The 26,648-nt window shown below is 40.6% G+C and overlaps 1 protein-coding gene across 2 annotated transcripts in view; it reads right to left on the bottom strand.

The window, feature by feature from the left end:
- The window catches only part of LOC106553532 (proprotein convertase subtilisin/kexin type 5), a 145,430-nt gene extending 119,398 nt beyond the window's left edge, over positions 1-26,032 (bottom strand). The window contains exons 1-2 of one of the 2 annotated variants that reach the window (XM_087715979.1): positions 24,620-26,024; positions 217-321 (exon numbers count right to left, since the gene is read on the bottom strand). In XM_087715979.1, the coding sequence (XP_087572105.1) occupies positions 217-321; positions 24,620-24,820 (306 nt within the window). In that variant the 5' untranslated portion in view covers positions 24,821-26,024. Of the gene's footprint in view, positions 1-216; positions 322-24,619 lie in introns of both variants that reach the window. The other variant, XM_087715980.1, reaches the window with a different exon arrangement.
- Between the last annotated feature and the right edge of the window lie 616 nt (positions 26,033-26,648).

Below are 26,648 nucleotides of genomic sequence, written 5' to 3' on the forward strand. Positions count from 1 at the left end.
ATTAATATAATATTCTATAAATAATGATGGCACACTATTCTTAAAACTTTAGAATACTACCTTCTTTTCTTATATGAAATGGAATCGTAATGAGAAAATGACAATCAATTCATGTAATTGTAGATGTTATCCAGGTAAACATCTCCTGGCATAAAGTTTCAAATTAAAAATGCAAAGGCTTGCGTCAAACACGATTGACTAATTAGATTAGCTTACCTTTGGCTCCATGGAAATGAAGTTGTGAGTACCTCTACTTGTGACAACAGACCTTTTAAATGTTTTACTATGGTAAAAATGGTAATAATCCTTCAGTGCCCCAATCTGTAAGAGAAAAAAGATTTTGGGGTAAGGGAAGAGGAGAAAAGAAACAGAAAATGCATAAAAGCAGTGTACCTCTTTTTGAAAAGGTCTATAAATTATGCAATTACTACTTGGGCTGAAATGTTACTTGAACCAAAGTACTCATCTTTCAGAAAGATACAATATAGAATGGTTGAATGTCCTTGATGTTGTAACTATATAACTGGAGATAACAACTGAACTGGCTGTTTTGTCTGTATCCACCTTTTTAATGTTTAATTTATATGCAACATTTTATGTACCAATCAAGATCCACATTAGCTTTTCAAACCCACTAATATAGTACTAAAATCATTCAGCTTAAGGGTATTTATTGTAAAACTATAAATATTTAATTCATGAGAAAAAATCATCTCAACTTTGATAAGAAAAGCTTATTAGAACATTTGATCTTTGAAAGCAGATTAAATTATTTAAAGACTTGTTATTGTTTGGTTTGCAGTCCATTGCATTCATAGGGATCAGCAGGGCAAGGGAGAAGAGGCAAAAGATACATCATGTCCCAACACAAAATCTATAACTTGCATCAGCAAGACAATATGAAAGAGTAGTTTGGGTCTTGATCTGACCAAGTATAGGCACTCCTCAATTTAAAACAGCACAGAAAAAGGTTATTCATGACCATTTTCCCCATGGCCCAGGGTGATTTACCTTCAGATGCTTAACAATTTGACTCACATTTACATTGGTTGCAGTATCTCAGATTTATGTGATCCCATTTTGCGACCTTCTGACAAGTCGATGGGGAAGCCAGATTCCCTTAACAACCGTTACTAATTTAAGAACTGTAGTAATTCACTTATCATATGTGACAAAAAAAGTTGTAAAATGGAGCAAAAATCACTTCATAAATTTCTCCTTTAGCAACATAAATTTTGGGCTCAATTGTGGTTGTAATTGAGTGCTAGCCTACTACAGAAATAACTGCTTGATATTCTACCAACAGGATGTATTTTTAATAAAAGGACTGTTGTATTAAATAAAAGGAAAGACAAGAAATGGGGAAGCAGATATGCTTGGATCATATATGCTTTTCATTGACTTCTTCCAATACATATTTCAATATTTTATGAAGGTCATTGATCTTAAGTCCTAACCAGACTATTCGATAATTCTAAACCTTACAGTAAAAAAGAAAACTTCTTTAAACCTGAATTATTCAATTCAATATTATCCTTATGACAGTTGCATTATCTCAGGGTCATGTGATCACCTTTTGTGACCTTCTGATAAGCAAAGTCAATGGAAAGGCCATATTTACTTTACAACTGTGCTACTAACTGAACAACTATGGTGATTCACAACAACTGTGGCAAAAAAGGATGAAAAGCAGGGCAAAATTTACTTAACAAATGTCTTACTTAGCAACAGGAATTTTGGACTCAGTTGAGGAAATAAGTTGAGGACTAAGTGTATTTGCATGTCAAACAAGCTTATAGCACTCATTGTAATTGATAAAGTAGGCTACAAAAACAATCCTTTTAAAATGGAACACTTTACCAATAATATCAACAGACCATCAATAAATGTTTTATGTAATGCTTTTATCTTGCCTTTATTTTTTTATAGATAACCCAAGGCAGGGGACATACCTAATACTCCTATTTTCCCCATAACAGCAACCTTGTGAGGCTTGGGCTGACAGAGAGTGACTGGTCCAAAGTCACCTAGACAGCTTTCATAACTAAAAAGGGACTAGAATTCACAGTCTCTAGGTTCTAGCCTGATGTTTTAACCACTAGACCAAACTGGCTTCCTATAACTCCAAATGCCTAGTCAGAATAAATGCAATATTTTCCTTTTATTAACCTCAGAAGAAAATTTAAGTAAACAATTTACGTAGATAATTACCCAATAAAATTAATGAGAAGCATTTATTCATTAAAGTTGTACACTGCCACAATATCTACCTGCAATAGCCACAAATCCATACAGTGGACTTACTTCCTTGGGACAATGTCACCCCAAGAGTTCAAGCCTGGGACAACTGCAATGAACAAAATGTGATTACGTCTTGCTTGGATTCAACTTTAGATTGCATCATCCCATCCACAACATGGATCACTGGGACACTGGACAGAATGTTGAGACATTTTCCTGGTGGGCCTTGTGGGGGAAAGAAGTTGCAGTACAAAGCTGAGTATAATCAGCATATAATGGTATCACACCCTGAATATTTGGATGATTTCCTACAGCAATTTTATGCTGAATAACAAGGGAGAAGGAAATAACCCCTGTGACCCATTACTGTAGGGGGAAAACAGGCAGAACCTGGGGGCAGAGTCAAGTGAGTAGTTAACCCAGAGTTGTTATATTTCCACAAACAGTCTAAGTCTAATTCTTCTTGCATTTGTTGACTCTTATCTAAAACCAATTTAGTGTTGACCATTAGTTGTCTAGATTCTTGTGAACAGGTATGATTAATAAATCATCTTAACTGGAACCTGGAGTATCATCCTGATTCTTCATGCCTGACTACAAGGAAGTGACCATGGGTCAAATTGCCTGACTGCTACTGACTAGAACTGCCCGTTGAGGTAGGAACAGATAGTCCCTAGGAATGCCATAGTTAATGGTCTAATAAGCAACAGGAGATTCAAAGATCTCCATAAAGATCACAACAAAGTTTATTGACTATAGCAACTAAAATCATAACCATTCTGAACTCGGGCCTTGAAAGAAGCCAAATAATCTATTTTATTCAGGATGCATCAGTTACTAAATATTTAACTACCTTCACCTCAAAGTGAAGATTGGGATAAATAGTCTTCCTTTAAGGAGTGAGTGCTCAGAACGTCGTTCAAGGAAGCTGGAATCATCTTTTCCCACAGAGAGTATTAACCACCTCTTGGATCAATCAAGTCACCTTTCCATCTCCATATAAGAACTACGAAGGGTATGGTTCAACACTGTTAAGTGGTAAAGGTCATATCAGAGAGACCCAATGTAGACCTCAGATTATGCAAGCCATAATGAGTCCATATAATAGAGCTAGGATTCCCCAAACACCACATTAAACTCTGCCTATCTTTGGCAAATCTAAGTGACTTTGTTAGCAAAATGCATTCAAAATGAGTGGCCATTATGCCCGTTCTTTTCTAAAGCAAGGCTGTTGACCCACCTTATTAACTCAATCAGATAAGAATAATGATGCTCTCGGCTAGGACAGTGATGGCGAACCTTTTAGACACCAAGTGACCAAACTGTGTGTGCACACATGCCCAAACTGAAAGGCATGAATGCATGGACATGCACATAGTTATGCACATGCATGGGCATGCGTGCATGCACAGCAGAGACCCGATCACCAACTGGCCTGCGGGAGGCAGGGCATCCCAACACCGGCAGCGTGACAAAAAGTAAGATCTTTTTCTTTCGTGAGCTTCTGTTTCATCATTTGTAGGGAAACAGAAGCTCATGAAAGAAACACCATGAAGATCTGAACCTAGGGTGATGGCACACATGCCTGCAGAAAGGGCTCTGCGTGCCACCTCTGGCATGCGTGCCATAGGTTCATCATCACAGAACTAGGATTTGAATTTGTACTTGTGCTTGGTCACATTTTCTTTTGATCTTTAGATATTATTTCTGGTGGTTCAGTTCCCATAACTGCTCAGAGAACTAAAGCGTTCCTCAGGATCAGGACACCAAAGGGGAGCACCTCGGAGAACATTCATTGAGAGCTTGGGTTACAGGAAAACAAAGCCATTGGTGAATTCATCTCTGATACAACTGGGAAATTCCTCAAGTACTTCCAATAAACCATCTGAATTCATGCATTTAAGACACATTCTAACCTAACTGATCCTATTCTGCAGAGATCTTCATAGCAGTTAATCTTGGATCAGAATTGGACCAGAAAGAGATCCAATTTGACAATGAGGCAGATCTAATCTTGTCACATTCTATGCAATTGCTCCGAGCATTGTCAGACTTGAGAAGACAAGTCCATGATCACCAAAACATAACCGACCCAGACCTCTGACATGGCAACACCCTAAAGTGGTGTTTCTAAACCTCAAAATTTTAAGATGTGTGAGCAATTGCAAGAATTTCACAGACAATATGCTAGCAGTTCAGAAAAATACCCACCTACTCTCTAAAGCCCAACTTAACACAAGGTTCCTCACATTTCCACTACCTCAAGAAGTATATCCCTTGTCACATAACTTCCAGTAAGATCAGAATACTTACATCCCAACTCTTAGCTCAAGATTGCTACAGGACTTAAAACATAGAGGGCAAATGTTTAAAAGTATCACCACTCTCAACCAGATCTTAATAATAAATGTTTGGTCCATCATCTTATCCAGAAACAAGTCATAGATTAAGCATGGCCTTGGACCTGGCATTTAACCAGCAACTTAAATCCAAAGTTATGAATGATTCAACCATCAGGATTCGACTGGGACTGCCAAGCTGGAAATGGATGTTCACAATAAATTCTGATCTTTCTTCCCTGGAATTACCAAGCACACCCTACCATATTTTCTATGTACCTGGGATACGTGACCATAATTAGGATCGTGCTATCTATGCCCTTTAAATTGTGGACTCATAATAAATCTAACTAGGTAAAGGTAAAAGGCAAAGATTCCCCTTGCACATATGTGCTAGTCATTCCTGACTCTAGGGGGCAGTGCTCATCTCCGTTTCAAAGCCCAAGAGCCTGCATTGTCCAAAGACGTCTCCGTGGTCATGTGGCCAGCATCACTAAACTCTGAAGGTGCATGGAAAGCTGTTACCGTCCCACCAAAGTGGTCTCTATTTTTCTACTTGCATTTTTACATGCTTTCAAATTGTTAGGTTGGCAGAAACTGGGACAAGTAACAGGAGCTCACTCTGTTACACGACACTAGGGATTTGAATCGCCAAACTGTCAACCTTTTTGATCAACAAGTTCAGCATCTTAACCACTGAGCCACTCCATCCGTAAATCTAACTAACCACCTTCTAATTAAAATAAAAGAACTACATTAAGAATCACAACATTAAATCACACAGTAACTCAATCACAACTATATACAACTCATACCGACAACCTCATTCAACCCACAGCACCCAAAACTTCTATAAACATCTTACCCCCAACTATTACTTACTACTCATATTCAAAATTGTCAGCCATTTTACCAGAACTCTGCCAGACTGACATCAACAACAAATCCCCACCTATCTGACATTAACAAATGCTACTGTGCTCAATGCTTTCCCCCAATTTACCATATCTGATCAATCAATGCATTATTCATTAGGAAACCAGCTCTGATCAGTCTCCCTGAATGAAGTCGAGACCACTAACTGTTCTCTTATTGACAGAGGGTTTCCTAACTCCCTTTGAGTATGATTTGATATACAGCTTTTTTTCTTTTCTCTCTCTTTTATCCTGCACTCCCTTCTTTTTTCTTTATTTAAATTGAATTTTATGTTATAATAAATCTCAATAAAAGTCTTTTAAAACTTCTAGGACTTCAGATGCCTTAGGATGTTTGTTTGATCAATAGTGAACTAGTTTGTAAAAAAAATCACTTACAATTCAGTGTTTAGCCTCCTCATACTATCAATATTCTGCAGTTTTCTTCATTTATTCTTTATTCTTTACTGTCTTATTATATTTTTATTGGAGCTGGTGTGAGACATTGGAAATAGTACTTGATAGAAAAGAAACTACAGGTAGTCCTTATCTTATAATAGTTCATTTACTGACTGTTCGAGGACACAATGACATTGAAAAAAGTGACTGTTGACTGTTTTTCACACTTACAACCATTGCAGCATCCCCATGGTCATGTGATCACAATTCAAATTCTTGACAATTGGCTCATATTTATGCAGTTGCAATGTCCCAGGATTATGTAATCATCTTTTGCAACTTCCCTACAGAGCCAAGGTGGCGCAGTGGTTAAATGCAGCACTGCAGGCTACTGCTAGATCAGCAGGTCAGCGGTTCAAATCTCACCGGCTCAGGGTTGACTCAGCCTTCCATCCTTCCGAGGTGGGTAAAATGAGGACCCAGATTGTTGGGGGCAATATGCTGACTCTCTGTAAACCGCTTAGAGAGGCCTGAAAGGCCTATGAAGCGGTATATAAGTCTACTGCTATTACAGGCAAAATCAACGGGGAAACTAGATTCATTTAACAACTGTGTTACCAACTTTACAATTACTCTGATTCACTTAACAACTGTGGCAAGAAAGGTCATAAAATAGGGAATACTCACTTAACTGTCTCATTCAGAGATAGAAATTTGGGGGTCAATTGTGGTCATAAGTAGAGGACTACCTATAAGGCATAGACATTTTAAAACAATAATAAACTAGTGCTTTGTCTCTATGTCTTTTTTCCCTAAAAGGAGATTCTGGAGCTCAGCCTCTAAGTCCTCACCAAAATACCAAATCCTGAGCAAATTTCACATATAAATAATGTATATGCCCATTGCTATTAATCCAGTCAACTTCACCTCCAAACATCCTCAGTGATGATTAGTTATCTGATTAAAAATAGGGGCTTCTTTTGCTTTTGTGCATGCTCTTTGATCTTACAACATCAGAGCCTAACAACAGGACACACCAGCAAAAAGTTAAGTGTGGCTCAGCTGTTTCTGTGCTGTCCTGGGCAATGGCATCTTTCAGAACCCTGGAAATCCTCTTTTATTATATCTATAATCTGGGTATTGATTCTCACCATTCCTTGACTGCCTTGGATTTTAACTTCTTGTGCAGAATAGCTCAAAAGCTGATCTTAATGTGGGGGAGGGGGGTGAAGGGGAGCAGTTAATGATTATGGATGGGTGGATACTATCAGCAGCAGCTGCCACTAATAGAACCCCTTCTCTCTATTGTGTGCTTTCTTTATTAATAAATAAATAATATCGTGAGAAAAATATAGCTAAATTATGGGCTTGTGTATCTTTATTAGTTTATCAGTGTAAAAATTTGGGCAACACATTTAATGCATCCAGAATGGTGAATAAAAGAGAACAAGGATCTAGGAACTGAAAGTCAACAAAATATAATATTTCTAGCATGTGTCTATGTTTTACATGTGGTCATGTGTGTACAAGAAATGAATGGAAAAGGGAGGTTAAACAAATTTTAACATGGGTCATGTCTGTTTTATATAAAAACATGTAAGCTGAAAATTTTTTAAAGATCATTTTGCTTGCTTTAAACAAAAATAAACAAACATTACTGCTTAAATTAGGGAAAATGACACTGTATTAAATTTGAAGAAAAGTAATTTGTTTTACTTTGCCCTTTGTCTGACAATAGATTATTGCTGCAGAGTAGAAAAATGTGAGCTTAAAGGATTACATCTGATCTTTTCTATGCTCTGGACTCCTGCTGTGGTGCAGACAAATTCAGGTTCAAGGCACTGTTATTGTTTTGTAGCTCAGATTTCATAAATACCCCTTTGCTTTGCATTCACAAGGGTCCTTAACTTGCCTCAGTAGAGTCTTCTTTCTGTTTTCTAGGCTCCTGCTGGGAGATGGACAAATGTGTGTGCAAAGCAACATTTTAAGAGTGAGACATCACTCTCCACCAAAAACCAAAATAAAAAAAACACCAACCTCAAAACAAAGTAAAACCTTACTGTTACTTTTCACTTGTTAAAAAAATTCAGCCTGCCTTTTTAAAAAACTATTACCATTAAATCCTGTAACAGTTAGTTGGACAGGAAAATGTGTATTCCATGAATTTACATGGTGTTCATAGTGTCTGAAGTTATTCCTCAGAACTCTCAGCAATTTGTTGTTGCTGTAGTGGATTAATGTGTAACATGTTCTCATGTGTGATGCTATCTCATAGATATATGGGCTGCCCCACAGCCTCAGTTGTCAGTGACTATCACTCTTTAAGAGGTAACATACAGTAGACATGAGACCTATTTCCTGATAAAGATATACAGTATAGAACTTCACCAAGTAGCAAGGATCTTTGCTAATTATACTAATATGATGTGAAAAATCATAGGATATTTTAGTAAGTAGCAAAATATTTGAAAACAGCATTAAACCATTCCTGTTTTCTGAACTTTCTGCTCATTGGTACTGCGGTACAGTCAAAACACCTTTCATGAAACCTTAATCCAAGCTTTCTGCTGAATATCTTGCAGGCAGGCATACATGAACATATGCTCACATAGTTTTAGCAATGAGAGTTCTGTAACTTAAAAATTCTACTGGCAGCACAGAATTTTCTTCAAAGCTCAGTAGAAAATTCAATCACACGACTGAAGCAGCTTACAAGCACTCAAACAGCCAATACACATGTAGATGGTCTTCATTTTCTATGAGATTTGTCGAGTTGAAAGAGAGAGAAAGAACTCTTTGCCTTTATGTCATATGAACATGGGAAGTGAAGCAGAATCTTTCATGCGATACTCACATTGGCAACAGCAGAATTTTAGCCCATTTGCCTCAGTGAGTGCCTGCTTAATTGCATTTATTAAGATGAGTTGCTTTACATTCTCCCAAATAATGTAGCCATGGATGTTTGTGGTGGTGGGTGGGTACAGTAGTTAAATTATAAATATGCATGATGATGTCATTACACAAACACTGTAATTTATGGGCTTAAGATAGGACAAGTTATATAATTGCAGCATTTATGTGATACCTGTTGGAAAATTAATGTGGGTAATTTCTAGTTTAGTGTGCGCTCTGCAGACTTCCAATCAAACCCTATACCAAGGTCAGATCAAACCCTCATGCTACTCAGTATAGCTAGCAAAAAAATAGCTTGAAATGCATGTATTAAATATCAGCAAACACTAAAAAAAATGTAACTTTCAAAGCGGAACAAATGCAAAAGCAGGAAGAGAAAGACGCATTGTCAAGAATTTACATTATCTATACATCATCTCTCTGTATATCCAAAGACACATAATTTTCCAGACTTACTGAAAACAATACCATGGGTAAGAAGCATGCAGAGTGCCAATGGAGTTGTCTTTTCTAACTTTAACCCATTTATGTACATAATAGCAGCAGATTAGAGATGATTCTTCCTCTATTCTGCACCATGAAGGAAACAATTTAGCAGTAGGGAGGATGCATTTAGGCTTCTTGGGTGTCTGTTTGACATCCTTGCAGTTTGTTGCAGATGCCACTGGGGGCAGCGAACATTGTTTTACAGTAGGGGAGAACCAGATAGACTTTCAGTCACAGAGCGTTTAATGCAAGACTAGCGCTGGTCTTAGATTACATTACAGTACTCTTAACTTACAACTATCAGTAGAAGCAAGCCTACCAGTAAGACTACTAGTGTAGATAAATACATGCCTAAAACAAGGACTTAATTCTCATTCTTCATTTTAATACATCAGTCTCCAAAATAATTTAATTTTTGAAAAGAAAATATATTGATATATTATATAATATATTAGCTAATTATATCCCTTCCTGATTTGTGAAACATTATAGTGGTATTAATGTAATGTTCCTTAATTAAATTGTTCTGCAATGTGCTATGTATCAAAAAGCTTTCTTTTAAAGACCCAAATGTATTTCTGGCACAAAACAATGTTTACAGGAAATGAGGGAAGCCACAGGACTTAAGGATACATCAATATACTGTAATTTTCATGGATGCATTCCAATACCTCTACAGTTGCAATATTTCTGTGAATTTAAATTTAAGTGGCAAGACGGTTTTGAAAGACAAACTTTAATGAATTTCTTCAAAAGGTAGCAGTTTTAAGATATACATTACTAAAACAGATTTTTCATTGTGGCAAGTAAAAGCCAGCTATCTTACCCTATCCCCCCCCAAAAAATAAGAGTTAGAATTTCATGCCTTCTTCTTCACTGGTGTGTGTGGTTGTCACCACTCAGAGATGTCCTATGAGGAAGATGGATGATTTCTAAATATGATATGTAATATTTACATACAATATGTTTATATATGTATGTATGTACAGTATGTATGTTATTTCCAGCTTAGAAGTTATTTATTTATATAAATTGTTTGCTGCCCATCTATTGACAAGGTGACTCTGGGCAGCTTACAAGATTAAAGGCAGTAAAACCATTAAAAATTATATAATAATAATAATAATAATAATAATAATAATAATAATAATAATAATAACAACAACAACAACAACAACAACAACAATACGTTACGACGTCCTAGGCCCCTGGGTGGGGCCCGACTAGTAACCAATGCCAAATCCGGCGAAACAACTGGCCGCTGTGATACAATTGTATAATAATAATAATAATAATAATAATAATAACAACAACAACAACAACTACTACTACTACTACTACTACTACTATTACTACTACTACTACTACTACTACTACTACTACTACTACTTTTTATACTCTCAATGCTACCACTGACAATCATTTTGAAGAAGATGAACTATGGATACAACTTGCAAAGAAAGGACTGAAAATCTCGCACTTGGTGTACATGGATGATTTGAAGCTGTTTGGTAAAACAAAAGCTGAACTGTATTTATTAATTGAAAGCACAAAAGAATTTAGCCAAGACATTGGTATGCAGTTTGGAATTGACAAATGTGCAACAATGGCAACCAAAGCAGGCAAGGTGAAGATGATGGAATACAACTTGAGAATGAAGAAATGATAAAGGCAGTAAAACCAGAAGAAGGCTACAAGTACTTGGGGATTTCAGAGGCCTCTGACTTAATGCATAATAAACTCAAGGAATTAACTTCAGCCAAGTACATTTGACGAATTCGCAAGATATTAAAGTCCAAATTGAGTGGAGGAAACATCATAAAAGCCATAAATACCTGGACTATACCTGTGATCCAATACTCTGCAAGAATAATTGACTGGACCCAGATGGAGTTGGAGAATTTGGACAAAAAAAAAACAACAAGGAAGCTTATGACAATGAATCATGCTTTGCACCCTAAAAGTGGTGTTGACCAATTATATCTACCAAGAGCACAGGCTGGTCGAGGACTCCTGCAAGTAAAACAGACTGTGGAAGAAGAAAAACACAGCTTGAATGATTACATCCAGAAAAGTGAAGAACCAATGATTAAGGAAGTAAATAAAGGAGGCCTTTTAAAGACAACTAAGTCAAAAGCTGAATATAGGAAATAAGTAATTGAGAAGCGAGCTGAAAATTGGAAAAACAAAGCTATGCATAGCCAATACTTGAAAAGTATTGAAGGCAAAGCTGACCAAAAGCTAACTTGGAACTGGTTAAGATCAGGAGCACTGAAAAAAGAAACAGAAGGCTTTATTTTGGAAGCTCAAGAACCAGACTTAGCCACAAACTACATGAAGGCAAAAATTCAACATGTTACCACCAACAGCAAATGTCGCCTCTGTAACGAGAAAGACGAGACAGTCGACCACTTGATCAGTGGGTGCAGCAAAATTTCACAAACTGACTACCTACAATGCCATGACCGCATTGCTAAGATCATTCACTGGAAATTGTGCCAAAAAGTTTGGATTTGAGTACAGCAAAAACCACTGGGAACATCAGGTTCAGAAGGTTTTAGAGAATGAGAAAGTCAAGATCTTGTGGGACTTCAGAATTCAGACTGACAGGCACTTGGCCCACAACACACATGACATAACAATAGTTGAAATAAAAAAAGTATGGTTCATTGACATTGCAATACCTGGAGATGCACGAATTGAAAATAAACAGCAAGAAAAAATCACAAAGTACCGGGACTTGCAAATTGAAGTTGAGCGACTGTGGAAAAAGAAATGACGATTGTAATTGTAGCCCTTGGAGCAATACCCAAAGGGCTACTTCGCTATTTGGAAATTTTAAATTTATCAGACTTGAACATTCTGATTCTACAAAAAACCATCCTACTTGGAACAGCTTATATCCTCCGACCTTACCTTAACAGTTCCTAGGTCCTTGGTTAGGACTTGAGCTGTTGAGCTACCAACCAGCCCCAAAGGCTGTGAATCTCACCAAAGATTAACATAATAATAATAATAATAATAATAATAATAATAATAATAATAATAATAATATATTACGAAAATACGTTACAACGTCCTAGGCCCCTGGGTGGGGCCCGACTAGTAACCAATGCCAAATCCGGCGAAACAACTGGCCGCTGTGATACAATTGTATAATAACTATAATAATAATAATAATAATAATAATAATAATAATAATAATAATAATAATAATAATAATGCGACAAAAATACTGGCGCATAATACACCAGACATCACACTGGTTGAGAAAAATAAGGTCACAATCATAGACATCGCAATACCAGGTGATAGCAGGGTCGCCGAGAAGGAACATGAAAAAATCGCAAGATACCAGGACTTAAAAATTGAACTTCAACGACTATGGCACAAACCAGCAGTGATAATTCCAGTGGTAATTGGCACACTGGGTGCTATTCCAAAAGCACTGGAATTACATTTAAAACAGTTAAAAATTGACAAAATCACCATCAGTCAAATGCAAAAAGCCGCACTGCTTGGATCTGCACGCATATTACGAAAATACGTTACGACGTCCTAGGCCCCTGGGTGGGGCCCGACTAGTAACCAATACCAAATCCGGCGAAACAACTGGCCGCTGTGATACAATTGTGTAATAATAATAATAATAATAATAATAATAATAATAATAATAATAATAATAATAATAATAATCCGGCGAAACAACTGGCCGCTGTGATACAATTGTATAATAATAATAATAATAATGATAATAATAATAATAATAATAATAATAATAATAACAACTCCGCCATTGCCGGTCCCAAGCCCGGATGAGAAAGGAGGAAGGTTGGGATCAGGTTGGCATCTGGTCCCGTAAAAAAACCCCCGCCAACCCATACAATATGGTGAAAAAAACAAATAAGAATTCCATACCGCATCGGTCGTCGCGCGGGTTAACAAGGGCCGCGGCGGATGTTGGGGTCCCTGGACATCTGTCGACAAGTGGGCTACAAGTGGACCAGCCAACAAAACGACAAAAATATAGTGCAGATGAAAACCGTGCCATAATGGCCTGTTACTACAACTCAGAGCCAGAAAAAAGAGGATATTTAAAGTGAATGTATGAATTATGGAAACAACAATATCCAGATTCAAATGTTAGTGAACAACGACTAGCAGATCAAAGGTGATTTATTATACGGAATAAAGTGTTTAGTGAAGTTGAACATGAGGAAATTCAGGCAAATTGCAAAACCCAAAAAACAATATCACAAGCGGAAATAACTGATATTCAAGACACAACTAAAGACATTATAGTAGAACTCCCAGAAGAAGCTCTTGGGGAGGAAATAACATCACCACCACTAGAACCAGTTATCACTGAACCAACTGATGAACTAACTCAAAAACAAAAAGAATTGAAGGATAAGATCATGGAGCATTTTCTGCTTAATGAGGAAAGGCAACGTTTACCATCACTAAAAACTGTGCCGAAGAAAATTTTGGCCCCTATCATGAAAATAGTTAATGCAGTGTTTTCAACAATTGAACCAGGATCCATCTTGGAAACAAACCAGTTAATGTACAGCGCAGCTGTAATAGTCACTAATGAACTAGGCATTAAAATTAAAGTACCTAGTCATACAACAGAAAAAGCATCAAAGCCAAAGTGGAAAATCCGTTTAGAACAAAAAATAAAAAAAATTAAGGGCAGATGCTAGTAACTTAAAGAACATGCATGAGCAACGGCTTAAAAACAACAAAATCATAGATCGGCTAATCAGGAGATATAGATTGGATACAAGAAACATCAATGAAGCTGTAGAGATTGTAAAACAGCAGATAACAGCAACAGCTAGAAAAATTGAAAGATATGAGGCACGAATCATCCAATATAAACAAAATCAGCAATTTCGATCAGACCAACGGCGTTTTTATCAAAGTCTTAATTCAGTAGCACAAATGATCCATTGGAATTTGTGCAAAAATTATAATATTAAAACAGCAACAAACTGGTGGGAACATCAGCCTGAAAAAGTCACCGAAAATCAGATGGTCAAGATCTTGTGGGATTTCCGTATACAAACCGACAAAATACTGGCGCATAATACACCAGACATCACACAGGTTGAGAAAAATAAGGTCACAATCATAGACATCGCAATACCAGGTGATAGCAGGGTCGCCGAGAAGGAACATGAAAAAATCGCAAGATACCAGGACTTAAAAATCGAAATTCAACGACTATGGCACAAACCAGCAGTGATAATTCCAGTGGTAATTGGCACACTGGGTGCTATTCCAAAAGCACATTACATTTAAAACAGTTAAAAATTGACAAAATCACCATCAGTCAAACGCAAAAAGCCGCACTGCTTGGATCTGCACGCATATTACGAAAATACGTTATGACGTCCTAGGCCCCTGGGTGGGGCCCGACTAGTAACCAATGCCAAATCTGGCTAAACAACTGGCCGCTGTGATACAATTGTATAATAAATTATGATTAAAAGTGAGAGGACAGGGAGGTGGATGTATTTGGGCAAGGGGAAGGTGGGTTCTATTATTGTCCCATCAACCACCTGCAGAGTGGCTTCATGTAGGTGTTAAAAAGAAGTGGAGAGAGTACCAGGACCCTGCAGCATGTCACAAAAGAGCAGCCACGGACTGGATCTTTCACTCCCTATTAACACCAATTGGAGAAAGAAGCCAAACCAAAACAAAACTGTGCTGCCCAGCCTCAGAACCACTAGCCAACTCCAAAAAGATACCATGATTGATGGTATCAAAAGGCTGCTAAGAGGTTGAGAGCAAAGATAGTTGCAGTACCTGCTTCCCATTCTCACTGGAGATCATCCACAAGTGTGATCAATGCTATTTCTGTCTCATAACAGGGCCTGAATCTTAACTGGAAACAGTCCAGATAACCCTCTGAAGCTGTCAAGCAGTCACTTTTTCTACCACCTTTCTTAAAAAGGGAAGAGTAGTAACTGCATGAAAATTGCCCAGGCAGGTGGAATCAAGCCATGTTTTTTTTAAGAAGGGTTTGAACCAGGGTCTCCTTAAAAGGTCCTGGGAATGAATGTCCCCTCCTTCAATAAGGAATTTATCACTGCCTAAACTGACCTGCTAGTCGCTGTCCTGGAGGCTTTCACCAATCAGGATGGATCAGGATCTAATTGACAGGTGATTGCACTGAGTGGGTTGAGGATTTACAGCCTCAAGTGCTCTGATAACCCTGGGACCACTTTGACCAAGAGAGAGGGGGAGGGGGAGGGAAGGGAAGAAAAGAAGAGAAGAGGAAAAAACAGAAAGAAAAGGAGGAGCAGAAGGAGGAGGGACAATGAGGAAGATGAAGGAGAGGGTACAATTCCCATCATAGATGGGGAATCCTGAGTACTGTAGTTTCAACATATCTGGAGAGTGCCAGATTGGAGAATTGCTCTGTAATGTGATTATAGATCAATGTAGATCAGCATTATCTATATCAAGGTTATGCAATCTGTCTTATTGTAGATGTTCCTGAGCTATACTTACCACCATTCCTACAGTGAAATATGCTAGAAATTTTTATTCAGCAGCATTTGTGAACTATAGGTTGGCTACTCCAGATCTACAATGACTAGTAGCAGTTGCGAACAGTTTTAAGCAAGAGATTTTTACTAGATCATCTTTAAAATGTCAGACATTAAACTGAATCACAGTTCAATGATAGTTAACAGTTTAAAATATAAAATTAACTTTTTTTTCTTCGAGAGAAGTCTAAGAAAGGAATATTTTAAATTAATGTCACACTGGTCATACTCCAGTGAATACTTTTGATACCAATTACGCATAAATAAATAAATCTGTTAACTCTCATTTATACTTGTCTCATGTAACTTTATTTAGACTCTATTCCACAAAATAAAACAGACCAATTCCCAGGAACGTGAACAGGTTAGTAAGTAAATGAAAAAAATCACTGACTGGTTTAGAGTGTATGGTGATCCCCAATTAAATTCTTTTTGTAGAATATAATGTCATATAGTTTCCAGCAATCACAGATAAGACTACATAGCAATAGCAATAGCAGTAGACTTATATACCGCTTCATAGGCCTTTCAGGCCTCTCTAAGCGGTTTACAGAGAGTCAGCATATTGCCCCCAACAATCTGGGTCCTCATTTTACCCACCTCGGAAGGATGGAAGGCTGAGTCAACCCTGAGCCGGTGAGATTTGAACCGCTGACTTGCTGATCTAGCAGTAGCCTGCAGTGCTGCATTTTAACCACTGCGCCACCTTGGCTCTTTTAACATGAATGCTCTTAATACAGGAATATAAACATGGATATACCCAGAGAAACTAAACTCTATTTTGGGTACCAAAAGTACAAGATCCTTTCCTAGGTCTTGCTACGGTTGCATTCAGTGAAGACGTATCAAGGGAGAGGCAGATATGGCGGGGACCTTAGGGCTGGCCATTACCGGGGAAGGAGGGTTCGCTACATTACAGAGATCCCTCCTTCCGGCCCTAGGAGTCCCACTCCAAGACCAGATGGCGCGAGCAGTCAGGACCCTGGTCTCAGGCTGTTGTCGCTAAATGCCAGGTCTGTTGTTCACAAAGCTCCCCTCGTCCGGGACTTAATTGCTGACGAGAGGGCAGACCTGGCATGTATTACTGAAACCTGGCTGGGCACAGAAGGAGGAGTCCCCCTTGTAGAGATGTGCCCAGAGGGATTTCAGGTGCTTCATCAGCCGAGAGCCCAGGGAAGGGGTGGCGGTGTGGCTATTGTAATCCGGGAGTCTCTGTTACCTCGTAGGGTCCCTGCTCCGGAGCTTGTCGGGTGTGAGTCTCTGCTGATAAAGTTGGACCTCAAGGGTCAAGTGGGCTTGCTGCTAACGTACCTGCCTCCCAACTGCGTTGCAGCATCCCTCCCTTCGCTCCTCGAGTCAGTAGCCGAGCTGGCGGTTGAGTTCCCCAGGCTTATAGTTCTGGGGGATTTCAACTTGCCATCGCTCGGTGAACGCTCTGATGGGGCGCAGGAGTTCATGGCTTCCATGACAGCCATGGGCTTGACCCAAGTAATTCGGGGCCCAACCCACGCAGCGGGTCACATGCTCGACCTCGTATTCCTCTCGGAGCAGTGGATGTGTGATCTTGGTCTGAAGGGTAATGAGATCATACCCCTGTCGTGGTCAGACCATTGCCTACTGAGGCTTGACTTCCGGAGGCCATACCCCCACCGTAGGGAGGAGGAACCGACCAGGTGGTTCCGCCCCAGGCGACTTATGGACCCTTTGAGGTTCCAGACGGAGCTTGGGGTTATTCCTGATACTCTCGCCCACAGTTCGGCGGAGACTCTGGCTGCCGCCTGGTACTCGGCAGCGTCGGAGTCTCTCGACCGGATTGCGCCACTACGGCCCCTCCGGGTCAGTGGATCCTGGAGAGCTCCCTGGTTTACCGAGGAACTCCGGGAGAAGAAACGCCGGAGGAGATGCCTAGAGCACCAGTGGAGGTCCGATAGGTCCGAGGCGAACCGAGCACTCTTAACTACCTGCACCAAGGACTATGTCCGAGCATTAAGAACCGCAAAAAGATCATATATTTCTGCCTTGGTTGCGTCCGCCGAGTCGCGCCCAGCCGCCCTGTTTAGGATAACCCGCTCCCTCCTCAATAGGAGGGATGCGGGAGACCCCTTGCAGGGTAGGGCTGAGGATTATGCTCAATTCTTGGCGGACAAAGTAGCTCGGTTTCGATCGGACTTGGACTCCACCGCAGTAGGTCCAGCTGAGTCACAGGAGGATCATTTGTTACATCAGCTCTGGGTTGAGTTCCAGGAAGTTGCCTCTGGGGATGTGGACAAGGCCATTCGAGCTGTAAGTGCCTCCACTTGTATTTTGGACCCGTGTCCCTCCTGGCTGGTGGCTAACAGCAGGGAGGTGACACATGGCTGGATCCAGGCGGTTGTCACCGCCTCCCTTCGGGGGAGACGGTGGTGAGACCCCTCCTGAACGGCGGTGGTGAGACCCCTCCTGAAGAAACCATCGTTAGATCCAGCCATCTTAAACAACTTTCGTCCTGTCTCCAACCTTCCCTTTATTGGGAAGGTTGTTGAGAAGGTGGTGGCCTTTCAGCTTCAACGGGCCTTGGAGGAAGCTAGCTATCTTGACCCCTTCCAGTCCGGCTTCAGACCTGGTTACAGCACAGAAACCGCTTTGGTCGCATTGACCGATGATCTCTGGAGGGCCAGAGATGGAGGCTATGCGTCCATCCTGGTTCTCCTTGACCTCTCAGCGGCTTTCGATACCATCGACCATGGTATCCTTCTGCGACGACTGCGGGAGGTGGGAGTGGGAGGCACTGTTCTGCGGTGGTTCTCCTCCTACCTCTCGGACAGGTCGCAGTCGGTGTTGGTCGGGGGGCAGAGATCGTCCCTGAGGCCCCTAACATGTGGGGTACCTCAGGGTTCGGTCCTATCCCCCCTACTATTTAACATATACATGAAACCGCTGGGCGAGATCATTCGGAGGCACGGGATAAAATACCATCAATATGCGGACGATACGCAATTGTATCTGTCCGCCCCGTGCCAACTCAATGAAGCAGTGGACGTGATGAACCAGGGTTTGGAGGCCGTTAAGAACTGGATGAGTGCTAACAAACTGGTACTCAACCCGGATAAGACCGAGTGGCTATTGTGTTTCCCCCCCAATAATTTGGCTAATACACCAACGCTTAGGCTGGGGGGTCAAATTTTATACCCCTCAGATAGGGTCCGCAACTTAGGAGTCCTCCTGGACCCACAGCTGACTTTTGATCACCAGCTGTCAGCTGTGACCAGGGGGGCGTTTGCCCAGGTTCGCCTGGTCCGCCAGTTGCGGCCCTACCTAGACCGGGGGGCTCTCACAACAGTCACTCGAGCCCTTGTGATCTCTAGACTGGAATACTGCAATGGGCTCTACATGGGGTTGCCCTTGAGGTGCATCCGGCGACTACAGCTAGTCCAAAATGCAGCCGCGCGAGTGATAGTGGGCGCACCGCGGTTCGCCCACGTTACACCTGTCCTCCGCGAGCTGCACTGGCTACCTGTTGGTCTCCGGGTGCGCTTCAGGATACTGATGACCATCTTTAAAGCACTCCATGGTAGTGGATCTGGGTACTTGAGAGACCGCCTTCTGCCGATTACCTCCCTAAATCGACCAATTAGATCGCACAGACTGGGCCTCCTCCGAATCCCATCTGCCAGTCAATGTCGACTGGCGACTACACGGAGGAGAGCCTTTTCTGTTGCTGCCCCGACCCTATGGAACGAGCTCCCCATGGAGATCCGTACCCTCACCACTATCCAGACCTTCCGCGCAGCCCTCAAGATCTGGCTCTCCCAGCAGGCCTGGGGATAGGCTTCCAATTACCCGCCCGAGTGTTTGATTGCTGAATGAAAGTTGTGTTTTATTATTTTTTTCTTTGTGCACATATTGTTTTGTTTTTGACCTTGCACCCCCCTCCCCTGTGGTTGTAAGCCGCCCTGAGTCCCCCCAGGGAAAAGGGCGGCATATAAATCCCAATAAACCTCAAACCTCATCAAGCTCAGCACATGGATACATCTTTCTATTAGGATGTTATTTCAGATGGCCAATTGGTATGCAGTGTTAAATCATACTTTAGTATTAAATGAATGAGCATTAGACTCTTCAGTTTTGCTTTCCCCTCTCATTTTCTGTTTAGTCATAGGAGGAACTTTTAAAATTACTAGAGTTCCACATTACATTCATAATATTATGGTTAAAGACGTAAATCAGGAAGATGTTTGGAAAAAACTAAAGGTAATAAGATCACTTTTAAAGCTAATCCATATGCATTTTGTCATTACAGGGAATTCGTATTCAATTAAAAACAGAAGCGAAAACTTCAATTAAGTCAGAAAAAAGCTATATTCACTTTCATAACGAATGCTTATCACTCTACGGTAGTCCTCAAGTTATAACTATTCATTTGGTGACTGTTCAAAGTTACAATGACACTGAAAAAAAGTGACTTGTCACCAGTCCTCATACTTATGATCGTTGCAGCATCCTTAGGGTCAGATGATCAAAATTTGGGTGCTTTAAAACCAAGATGTATTTGCAACAACCGCAATTGGTCCCAAATTGCGGTTGTAAATCGAGAATTACCTGTAGCCCTTAAAAATCCATTCAAGAGGATTTCTTTTGGGCTCTCTAAACATTCAGTTTTTTCATGGGCGTAGGTATGCTGGTCTTGTTGTGTTTGGGTCTTTTCCCGTGTAAGATTGTTACACGGGAAAAGACCTAAATACAACAAGACCAGCATACCTACGCCCATGAAATACACACACACACATCAGAAAACATATGTAAGATGTAACATTCAGTCTAATGGAAACAGTCTGTCTGTCTGTCTATCTGTCTGTCTGCTGTCTGTCTGTCTCTCTCTCTCTCTCCCTCACTCACTCCCTCTTTTTTTTGAAAGGAATTCAATGTATATATAACATTTGTAGGAAATATAGTGTTATTCCAATTTCTTGCTTATTGGCTTACAAACGTAAAAGAGAGAAAGCATTAATATCAGAAGAATGTAACACAGGTTGTGGAAAGAAAGCTTTCAACATATAGAAAGATGGCAGTCTTTACATTTGTTATGGTCTTTTGCATGCTCTTGGTTCCATAGAATAAACATAACAAATTATTACAATGCTATTTTTTTTAACAATATGCTTTAACAGTATGAAAAATTTCAATTTATAAGGCAACCTTAATTTGCCGAAAATAAATAGCCCTGACAAGAGAGAAAAATAGCTACAGGTTTTGTTGTAAATGATTACACTACATCAATGTATCCAATTAGGTATATAAAAAAAGTCCCAGCATTTCCTGTACTAAATGGACACAATGCTAATTGATATGCACTTTCTGAGTACAGCTCTACAGAAAAATGATTACTAAGAAGAATTTGTTATCTATGAAGGAGAAATCCTAACAATATAATTGCTCTTTTTCTAGGCTCTCATTTTGTCCAAAAAGTAAATGAGTCAAAATATATCCTTGGGAGGGTAGTTGCTGTTCTGCAGAATACAAAGAACAGATATCTTGGGACAATAGGCTGTGGAACAATTCTATAATCTTCTATCCATCAAAAAGTATTATGTTCTAAACTCTAGAGCATTCATTATAACTTTGGACTTCAATCCATATTAGTTATTATATAATTGAATCTTTTTACATAACCATTATTTCTAATTTTAAAAATTCTTAACAAGTATTGCAAATTATTTTTATCTTTAAAAAAGAGAGAGATGAGGTATATGCACAAATCACAATAAAACAAAACAATCAAAAGGCAATCCAGATGTCCAAAACAATATTTTCTAGAAATATTTTATTAATATTAGAAATGTTATAAAATATGTAGTACTAGTATAATAGGAACTGTCATTAAATTCTTCAAATTGCTTGAGCAAGTAATGCAAGATACATCTGCACATGGAAAGTTTAATAATTTTTTTATTTAGTAGTTTTGGGTCTAACAAATCCAGGTGTGTGTTGACATCTGCGGATTCTACAACTTCAGGTGTTTCTAAACTAGCTAGTATGGCTCAGACCAGATCACTGTCAAATTATTTAGCTGATTTGAACTAAAGCCAAATTTAAATCTCCCAAATACACTTGCATTAGACAGACTTAATCCACTCCTTTATATAGAATTAAAACAGTACAATACCACTAAGTGCTTTTTCCAAAACACTTATGCTTATTCACTAATAAATATAGTTCAAAACATTTCCTATCAACTCAGAACATTTTCTTTTCTATTACTTTCCTTTCACCTCAACAATTTTTTTTTAAATTTCAACATGTTCTTTAGCAGAACGTATTTCCTCAATTCGCTGAACTTCTGTTCAGGAGAAGTTAATAAGTTAACATTAACAATTGGCATAAGAAAGTATGTTGTAACAAAAATAGGCAACTAAAAAGCTATCAATAACCATTAGTTATTATGAGTATTGTCTCCAGTTTTTTTAAAAAAATATTTCTAAACATTAGGGGTCTGTGGCACTGATGTTATGTTTGATGATTTATTTGATGTTTCTAATTGGACACATCAGGACTCAAAATATTAGACTGATGAAGAATTTTATTTGATGCAGTAAGAACTATTTTTGTTCTCATGAACTTTACAATTTCTCTTTTTCTTCTGCTTACCTTTCTGTCAGATAAGTTCCTATTTTGCCATTTATGAAAGGAAAGAGTGATGGATTAAACCTGTCAGCTTCCCAAAGGTTCTGCATCAACTCTAGCAAGAGAGCAAAGTTAGGTGTAGATGGAGATTCTCAATCATCCAGGAGGTGGTTGTCCTAAAGGTGCTTTTCCAAAAAGCAATTGGACTTCCTTGGTTTTTTTTTCTTTGAAAACATTTTGCTTATCATCCAAGAAGCAAACTGAACTGAAGAAGTTTCTTGGATGAGGAATGAAACATTTTCAAAGAAAAATAACCAAGAAAGTCCAATTGCCTTTTGGAAAAGCACCTTTGGAAGAGCAATGTTGGGGTTCCCATGTCTTCTCCAAGGGGAAAAAAACCTGAATCAGCCTTCACTTTCTACTTTCACTGCTTTCCTTTCTACTTCATGTTCTCTGTTTACCTGAAATGAAGTTTAGTTCCTTAATGTCGCCTCTCCCATATATCAGTCTTAAAATGGGAACGTATATGAAAGCATTAACCTCTTTTAGGAGTGTCCTCTTAAATCCAAGGTTGCCTTCCTTTTAGAAAGGGCCAATCTCAGCAGTAAAATGTTCTTCTCTTGGCCCTGATGAGCTATGTTACAAATTAATCCCTCTCTCCTCCCTTTCTCTGTTATGCTGGCAAAGGCTCAGGCAAAATCTTGGCCCTTCCATGAGGAGGGACACACTCCATCTGCTTGTTTGAAAACTTGGTTTCCATTTGCTGGGCTCAAAGTTCACTGTGGAAAGAGTAAGGGAAGAGTTCAAGACATGGGGAGGAGCCAAGTCAATATGGCTGGGGATGTTGGGCATTTTATTCCAATTCATGACAAGGATTTGAGATTGGGGGATATCTGAGACAGACAGTAAATTTTAACCTGTTGTTTATTAAATGCAGTTAGTTTTCCAAATCTTTTATCTTCTTGATTAATATGCCACAATTATAAGGGGGGGGGAGACACACAAATACCAAAATAAGTGCAGTACACTAAATTCCTGCAGCAAGGAGGGGGCCAAGGTTTCCAAGCACAAGGAAATCCATCCGGTCATCTTTTGCAATCAAGGAAACTCCACAAAATATGCCGTCTTTTCCATTTATACATCTCCAGCCCAAAAAGTATCTGCAAATCCTAATGCTACCTTGCTCAAGTGGCATGAGGCAAAAAGCAAGGGGGAAAAAAGTTCATAGCACACATATATGTTTAACGAAGCAAAAGGGGAGAAAAAAGGGGGGTTTGCTAGAAATCCTAGAAATTCTCAAATGGAGACTGAGCTCAAGCAGACTCATCTAAACCTAGCAATTAGGAAGTAATGAGTGTTTTTGAACATGCACAAAGGAGGTTCGCCACAGCCACAGGGCTTCCAAGTCAACAACAGCGCCAGGTAGTTTGCTTGCTGAAAGAAACCCAAAGTAGCAGGGGTGTGCGCCTTTTCGGCTCCCCCCCCCCCAAAAAAACCCCGGGAAGTTTGGAAACGTCTCCCTTTCACTTTCCTGCAAGCCTCAGCTTGCCTAAAAATATGTCTTTCCCTCCCCTCCCCTCCCCCGGTTCGGGTCTCGTCAGCAACCTCCAACAGGTTCTTGCTCGGCTGCCTGAAAGCTCCTTAAGCGGCGGCCGAGCAATTCCCCCCCCCCCCTCTTCCCGCCTCTCTCCCTGCGGGCTCGGAAGCATCAAAACTATGTCGTCGTCCCAGGACGTGCGCTGCCTTTCATTGCAACCGCTCTCTCGTTGCAGCCCGGCTGCTTTTCGGCTGCTCTCCTTCTTCCCAAGTCCTAGCCGTCCGACCTCGTCAGCAAGCTCAGTTCTCGGCTGGGAGAGCCAGGAACTCGAGGAGGACGTGACCCAGGCAGTTTACTACCTGCCCTTCGCGCCGCCTGCTTCCATAAGCTCCGCGTCTGCCCGCGGGAGATGACAGGGAAGGGAGGGAGAGAGACAGACAGACAGACAGACAGAGAGAGGGGGGGAGAGGGAGGGAGAGAGAGGGAGAGGGGAAGAGAAGGGCGCCCACCGCCTCCCTTTCCCGCGCCTGCCGCAGCACCAGCACTTTGCAGCCGCTCGCCCGCCCGCGCGCCCCTCGCCCGCGCTGGCTGCAGGGCGAAAGCGCGTGGCCTTCCGCCCGAGGAGGTTACCTGTCCTATATTGATGTAGCCGTACTTGCTCGCTATCCGGTTGGCTTCTTGGAGCCCGCCACTTATCCTCACAGCCCAGTGGTTGGTGTACAAGCGAGTCCTGCAGGCGGGCAATAAGAAACCCATCAAGAGAAGGAGCAGGCAGAGAAAATCTCCTCCGCTTCGGACACCTCCGCAGCAGCAGTTGCCCTTCCAGATCATCTTCTCGGCGCTTTATCTACCCTCTCCACTAACACAGGCAGATGGAGGGGAAGAAAGGAGAGAGAGAGAGAGAGAAATCTCCGGCGGGTTTTTTTAGGCGAAACTTTCTCCCTTCTTTTCTTCTCCTTCAGGACTTCTTCCAAGGCTCTCTCTCCCCGTTCTCCTCCGGGCGTTTCTACCAACGGCGGTAGCGGCGAGACTTCCCAAAAGTTACCTCAAGAAGGAAAGCCAGAAAGAGTCCGGAATCAGCGCATTGAATCTCCCGAAGCACTGAAGTGACCGGAGCATGGAAGGAGGCAGATTTCTTCCTCCCAGCTTCTCAAACGGGTTCGAGGCGTCGGAAAGTTACGAATCGGTCTCCCTCCCCAGCGCGCCTCACACTTTCCTCGGCTTCAGCCTCTTTCCTTCAGCCATGGAGAAGGAGAAGAGCGGATTCTTCCCTTCTTTCTCGGGGCTTCCCCCTCTCCTCCTTCAAGCTTGAGTTCCCCTCTGCCTTTCTCCTCCTTCCTTCCCCCCCGCCCTCCTCGCTCTGCTTTCCACACTTGTCCAGAGCAGGAACAGCAGCAGCAGAAACAGCGGCGGGCAGTGGGAGTCCTTGGCAGTCCAGCGCTTGAGTTCAGTCAGCCTCGGTAACCTCCCTCTCCCCTCCTTTTCTCTCTCTCTCTCTCTCTCTAAGCGGGGAACGCGAGGAGAAATGGCAGCGGCAGCGGCGGCAGCAACCACTCTGCACAGAAGAGATTCCAGCGGTCTCTTCGAGCATGCTCGGTCCTAGCGCTTCCCGATTCCCCTTCTTTGGGGAAGATGTCAGCAAGTCGAAGGGAGAGAAAGAGGGAGGGAAGGTAGCCAATCACTTAATCCAGGGGGTGGGTCAGAGCAAGGACCTAGAGCCCAACCGTGCTGACGACCATTTACCTCGGGATTCCGTGGGGGAAGCGTCGCCACCATCGACCTATCAACTGTAGCATTTATTTATTTATTTCACTTATTTTTAATGCACTGGATTTTTGTCCTGCTTTTATTACTTTACCAGGTAACGCAAGAACACAAACATTCGCGATGCTCTTCCTCGTTTTTTTCTCCCACAACAACTCTGTGAGGGAGATTGGCCAAAGTCATTCAGCTGGCTTTCATGCCTAAAGCTGGACTAGAACTCTGAGCCTCCTAATTTCTAAACCAGCATGTTAACCATTACACCAAACTAGCTCTTAATTATTTTTAGTGGGACTAACTAAGAATCAGTCTTTTTAGATGACTTAAATATTCTCATCTATCAATCCTCTGAGATGGATGGATGGATGGATGGATGGATGGATGGATGGATGGATAGATAGATAGATAGATAGATGATTGATAGATAGATAGATAGATAGATAGATAGATAGATAGATAGATAGATAGATAGATAGATAGATAGATAGATAGATAGGTGGATGCTTGCTTCATAGTGTCCAGATAGTGGTTCTTGCAGTAAAGCAACAAATTTAACTGATGGCTCTTGTTTGTTTATCATATTTTTAACGTCCTGCTATTAGAATACCAATAAAGAAATGTCTTAGGAAAAAGCAATATAACAAAATTAACAAAAGCCACTTGCTTTCTTAATTTTTTTCAACTAAATTATATCAAAATTAGCTAGATGTTGGGATATCAGAAGGCAGCATGAATCAAAGAAGTTATTAATGAATTTGATGCTTAGATCAGCATCTTGTTTAAAAATGTTTGAAAATATCTACTCATGTAATCAACTGACATGCCAATATTTTCATAATTGGCTTAAGCATATTTTCCCTTATTTAGATAATACCTTTAAATGCCATTGTAGATAGTA

The sequence above is a fragment of the Thamnophis sirtalis genome, unplaced genomic scaffold (genome assembly GCF_051295495.1).
Source record: "Thamnophis sirtalis isolate CommonGarterSnake01/CBP01778 unplaced genomic scaffold, rThaSir2_p1.2 scaffold_5, whole genome shotgun sequence".
Classification (NCBI taxonomy): Eukaryota; Metazoa; Chordata; class Lepidosauria; order Squamata; family Natricidae; genus Thamnophis; species Thamnophis sirtalis.